Source organism: Lepidothrix coronata, unplaced genomic scaffold, assembly GCF_001604755.1.
Source record: "Lepidothrix coronata isolate B3197 unplaced genomic scaffold, Lepidothrix_coronata-1.0 Scaffold814, whole genome shotgun sequence".
Classification (NCBI taxonomy): domain Eukaryota; kingdom Metazoa; phylum Chordata; class Aves; order Passeriformes; family Pipridae; genus Lepidothrix; species Lepidothrix coronata.
In genome coordinates this window covers 3,698-9,913 of record NW_016690994.1, presented here as the reverse complement: position 1 = coordinate 9,913, position 6,216 = coordinate 3,698, and the positions used below count along the sequence as shown (strand labels likewise).

The 6,216-nt window shown below is 36.0% G+C and overlaps 1 protein-coding gene across 1 annotated transcript; it reads left to right on the top strand.

Moving 5' to 3' along the window:
- Positions 1-1,221: 1,221 nt before the first annotated feature.
- LOC108510410 (mitogen-activated protein kinase kinase kinase 2-like) lies at positions 1,222-5,325 on the top strand (the record flags this gene model as incomplete). The annotated part of the gene is made up of 4 exons (XM_017840082.1): positions 1,222-1,335; positions 1,971-2,070; positions 3,005-3,135; positions 5,219-5,325. Coding segments are annotated over 4 exons (429 nt in total), but the record flags the coding sequence as incomplete, so codon positions are not given.
- Positions 5,326-6,216: the final 891 nt, after the last annotated feature.

The window sequence follows — 6,216 nt, the reverse complement described above, 5'->3', positions numbered from 1 at the left end:
TCCATTCTTGTGAGTTACTTCTGGGTTTTGCCTTGAGTCAGCAAAGTTCATAAAGGATTATTCGTGTGGTTATGCACAACGTAATTGCTGTATCTCATCTTTGCAGAAGAAAATGCCAGTAATTGCTGTTTGTTGGTAACATTATCAGACACTTCTGTGAAACTGATCCTCAAAATGAAGAATTCCAACAGAAGGCTTTTGGAGATTAGGAAGGTCAAAAGTGATGGCCCTTCATAATGCTTTAGCCTCAGCTCCTTCCACTGATAGATTCATAGGCATTTGAGTAGGTTTTCTTCTTGTCAACTTCAGCACTAGTTGGCAAATGATCCCATCACCTTTCAGAAATGGGATGGTGATAACATGTCATTAGGATTAAAACTGCAACTTAACAAATGTACAAACTCTTCATTTTATCAAGACCCATTTCTTTTTGTATAAAACTACTGTATTTTTCCTGGTGATGTGTTTAAGCATTACTGACTGATGCTCTTACAAGTAGAATAGATTTAAAAATCTATATTGTGTTGTTCCTTTGTTCCAAGTAGAAGTTGTAATGTACACTCCTGAAACACAAGCTCGATCTTACGTGTTATAGAATTCAGATCTCAATAGCACTTTAGTGGCATAACATTTTCTGTTCTAAAGATACGTGTGTGCTAAGTTAATTCTAATTAGTTAGATCCAAGTAAGATTCTAGTGAGGACTAGAGTTGTTGCACGTGGATCACATTTTCCTTAAGGAAGTAAGGATACGCTTCCTTGACAAATTTTGTTTTTCAATGGAGAAATTCTGTTAGTGATGCAATTTCAAACAAGTCTAGCTGTAATATTTGAGATACAAAAGTGTGCTTTATGCTCTGTAAAATAAGACTTCTGTTCATCTTACAGACTTGTGGTAATTTAGGCAATGGTAAATACATTGACCCTGTTGCACCTTTTTCTCTGAAACTTGTAGGATATTCAGTTGCACATATGCAAAATGGTTGCTCTTTGGTTGTGAAGACTTGTTCCACTTGCAGTAAATAGTGAAGGCATCTGAAGGAAGAGTTAAGGTTGAACTTTAGACATTTTGATGCTAACTTGAGGGATCATTTAATAAATTTTATTTTCAAGTTGTTTGGTATGAATGAAAAGATTCCCTTTATTTGTTTCTCTGCACTTGACTTTCTCATTTTTTTCTTGTGTCCATTTTAAGAATTTTTTTCCCCTCCCTTTTTTGTAGCTTGTAATTCCATTAACCACACAGGATGACCTGGACAAAGCTGTTGAACTGCTTGACCGTAGTGTACATATGAAGAGTCTCAAGATATTGCTTGTAATACATGGAAATACACAGGTATGAATTGACATGCTAAATGTCTTTTTCCTGAGTTTTCATATTGAAGTATTATTTGTATCTTTTCTTAAAGATGGCATTTTTCCAATTGAAAATAATACTGATTGCTTCTTGATTTCAGTTTAAACATCCATTAGCATTTTGTATTTACTCAGTTTTAACTCTTTCTTAGATCCTTCTCTTTGTTTGTCTTCCCTACAGTGGTAGAAAAGTATTCCTTAGTAGGATGATAAAGTGATACAGATTTGAAAAGCACATAAAATTTAAGTAACAGTAGTTATTTGAAATTGTTCTTTAAGTCACACGTTGGTGGCACTCCTTTGTGGGAAGTTCAGTGTTTGTTGTAGCAAAGACTAGTGGACTATAGACTAAATGCTTGAGGTATTTTGATATTATCTAACAAACCATGACATTGATATTCATAGGATTTGTGTACTGGTACATATTGGAAATTATTTTTAAAGAGTAAGAATGAGCTACTAAAATAGATGGATTGTGATATAAATTGGCAAACTGCTTTTTTGACTGCTCGAAAAAAGGAATGTACTGCACAAAGCCTGTAAAGTTTACAAAGTATTTTCATTGTGAGGAGTATAAAGTAATAACAGCAGGTTGTAATATTTATGCATTTTCAGTCACCCAGTGTAAATAATATGGAACCCTTGCCCTCACTGGAAGATTTAGATAATACAGTGTTCAGTGTGACAGAAAGGAAAAGGCGACTGTCTGTAATAGGTAAGGTGAATATTTCAATAGCTTTAGTTGTAAAAGCTTTTCTTTTGTAGTATTCTCTTCATGAGGATTTTGCTCTCAACGCACAGTGTTTGAATTTCTCGTACTCATCAATGACTCTACTGTAGAGTTTGCACTTGGGGGAGTGGATTTTGAATTTTAAGTTAAAAGTGGTTTAAATATATATAATACAGAAAATTACCCAAAACCCCCAGAGGTAAATAAATGTATGTAGAATTATTTGAGGTAACTGATGGGTAACCTAAGAAGCTGATGTTAGTACTCCCCTTTATTTTCAGATACAGAAATGAACTACTGAAAAATCTGTTTATATGGCAGTGTGTTTTCTTGCTCAGTTTAGGACCCTCATATTTTTTTAATGTCTGAACGTTTGTGTAAGATACTTATTTAGGCATTGAGATAACGTTTTTGCTTATTAATATTTTGAAATTGGTGTGATGTTAACTTCAAAATTTAATTATGAAACTAGAGAGTTTCATGAATAATTTTCCAGACAAGTTAATTATTATGCATTTATTATGAATATATATATTTGTGTTCTTACAGACTTAATATTCTACAAAGAAAAACTGAAATTCTCAAGAGTTGGAAAGGATTAGTTGACATGGGGGAAGGGTTTGGATTTTGATTTTGTTCAAAAGAAGAAATTTACCCAGCTAGATGTGTGAACAAATTGTGTTTCCTGTATAATGAGAATTCTTTTTAATGCCGTTGAGGCAACTCTGCCCCAAATTTTTCATAATTCCTGGATTGCAGAATTTAAATGCTATACTTAAGTGTTGCATTGCACAGGCATTTGGGAAATGCCCAAAGGAAGAAGTGACTCAGGCAGGCTCAGTGCCTGTGAAATATTTGAGTAAAACCCCTGGATTCTGGGTTAATGTAGAGACTCTGACTGGCCTTTTTCTTTCAAAAGGTTCTAATACTCGTGATAGGAGTTCACCTCCCCCAGGTTACATTCCAGATGAGCTGCATCAGGTGGCTCGAAATGGGTCCTTCACCAGTATCAACAGTGAAGGTGAATTCATTCCAGAAAGTATGGATCAGGTAGGTGTGTGATTTATTAAAATTAAAGTTTTTGTTAGGTTGCTTTATGAAATACTGCTGAAAGTTATGGAACTGTTTGAAAGAACAGCAAAAAAAATGATGATAACTCTAGAAAACATGATTGGTGAGAGAAGGTTGAAATAATTGTGCTGTTTAGTTTTGTAGAACCTGTTTTTTTTCTCTGTAAGTCTCTTCAATTTTTTAAATTTTTAAATATGTTTTAAATATACTACAAGGACAAAGATAGTATTCTTAATTCCCATGTTAGCTGAGTGAGGTAGTGATAGATATAAATAACAGAAGAAATGTCTACATTAGAAAGCACAAACCCCTTTATTTTAATGAGAAGGATATGTAAGAAAGAAAGTTTTACCACTTTTCCAGGTAATTAAAGGAGAATTTAAGAAAGAGTTTGGATTTGTCAGAATTATTTGGACTTAACTGATGCTTAAGAGTTGGACTTGATGATCCTCGTGGGTCCCTTCCAACTCAGAATATTCTGTGATTCTCTGTGATACTGTGTTGAGGTAGAGGCAAGGGGATGGCGGTGGGCCTGGCATAAATAAGCTCTGAAATACTTTCCAGAGTCACTTGGGTTTTGTGTGAAGATCACAAATGTATGTTATTTTGTTGTTCTTACTCGCCTGCATTACTAGTGTAGGATATCAGCACATTCAGCAAGAATAAAAATTCTGCTCTCCCAATATTAAAATTGCCCCTAAAAACAGCGGGAAAAGAAGCAGAAATGTAATGGCTCACAGAATTGGCAATGGAGAAAGATATTTTAAGGAGGAAAGAAAAATAATGCTGCATACCCAAATCACTTCAAGTTGTTGTTGACATTGGCACTGTATTTACAAATGGCAAGAGGCAGTGGTTTTTATGAGCTGACTAAATGAGAGACAGATGATAGAATAAAAACAGAGGCAAAGGGATTGTGCAATTTGTTGCACAATTTTAATGACTGAGCTGAGAATAGAGAATGAATTTCCTACTTTCTAAACCTGGGTGCTATTCTTTATCATAGCCACATGGTCAGATCCATCTCAGGTCTAGATTCATTCAGTGAAATGATTACTTTTGACCGGGGCCAAGTCATTTTTGGTCTGATCATGACTGGTCAGACAGATGATACCTGAGGCCTGGGATGTCCATTCACTCCTGAGTATTCAAGAGGTATGTAACCTGTCATGTATGCATTGCTGTGTAAGCTGTGAGCAGGTTTAAATTAATGAATTTTACTTTCATGGAAAGCCAGGTTAGTTCAACCTTTACAGCCTCAAGGGCCAGTTTTGGGTGTTGGGAGCTCACAAATTCTGTTTGCTCCCTCCCCCCTAAGGTGCCACATCACCTTGGCAAGTGTTGGCCATACTGCCTTTGTCTGTCATAGCCTGCCAAAGACAAGAAGGGAATTAGAGAGTGGAGGGCTTTGCTCTGCTCTGCTGTTGATCTGTCTGAGCACAGCTGTTCACACTGACAGCAGACCTCACACTTGTACAGAAGAGATGATGGGTTGGATAAAAGTGGGCCGTGGGCTGCCATTTGGACCATACTGCATTAGGTTATAGAGGTAATTAATATGGCAGCAGGTAAGCTTTTCTTACCCTTTCAGGACCCACTTTTCAGCATGAGAAAAGAGGAGTAAAACTGCTGAACTTGTAGTAAGTGGTGTCCTCCCGAGTACAGAGTTTATAAGTGGCTGAGTTGCAGAGTGCAAACTCACTTTCTGGACATTTCTTTAATAAGTCCTTGATTGGTGTTCGACAAAGTGTATGCCCAGGACCTTTAAGATGCAGCACAGACCATAAAAATTGGAGGGGTAACTGCTTGATTTACAGCAAAAGACTGGTGCCCAATTCATAGAAAATAATAGATGTTACATAATATACCAAAACAAACTTCATTTTAGGAGGGAGCTTGTTTTAAGACAACAGATTAGCTTTCCACTCTGTTTTTACCAGCTCTTATCTGGTTTGGATTTTTTTTTTATTAGCTGTTTCAAAGCAGAAACCTTAAAGTATTTAAAAAAAAATTGAAAACCAGACTTGAACTTGTTGGTCTTCCTCTGTTTGTTATTTATTAGATGCTGGATCCATTGTCTTTAAGCAGTCCTGAAAACTCTGGCTCGGGAAGCTGTCCCTCACTTGACAGCCCATTAGATGGGTAAAAATTATTTACATTCATTATTTAGCTTTACTAGATTGTATAATTTATCAGTTGTAATGTATAACAACTCTCCAGTGACAGAGCTTCTTCCAGAAATTCCTCTCTAAGTTACAGAACATTTATAAAAGCTTATTCAAACTTAATTGCTTACTAATACTTGGAAAATACAGTAGCTTCGTTTTTTTTAAATAATTTGTGTTTGAAACAAAAAAAAAAATTAGACTTCACATCCTACAAAAATGCACTGAAGATTTTTGGTAGATGTTGCCAGGTTTTACATATGTGTGAAGTATATCCCTGTTGGTGAGCCACCCCATTAAATTTACAGTTCTAAGGCACTGGCATATGAAGTAGGTTTTCCTTTGCCAAGGCAGAGGGTGCCCACTTCAAGAAGATGGTGAAATCATTTAAAGACTCAACAGATAAACCTGTCCTTTTCTTGGTGATTACTGTCCATTCCTCTCCCTTTGTTCCCATTGCAGGCTTTCCACTTATTTCCTTTGTTAAAGCCCATCATTTAGCAAGAGGCAGCATGTACTGGGGAAGGTCTGTAGGTCTGTTTGGGATGACCTCTGAGGAGATTCATGTTTTGAGAGGGTCACTGTCCACCAGTGAAGCCAAGCAGAACATACTCCTGTTTGGCTTATGGTTGGTCAGAAAAAGAACCTTGGGTGTAATGTTATGCAGATTGGTTACTTGTTTATTTGGAACTGCTATACAAATAGTGCTATTTTACTTAATTGGTAAAAATATAAAGAATTGGAAATCACTGCCTGTGGCAATTAAATAAGAGCTATAATATTCCATAGTACCGTCTCACATGAGATGATGTGATTTGAGAACACAAATACATTTGGTCTAATGTATACATTTTTGAGTTGAATAATGAGTCTTCATTTCACAAGCAAGAAGACA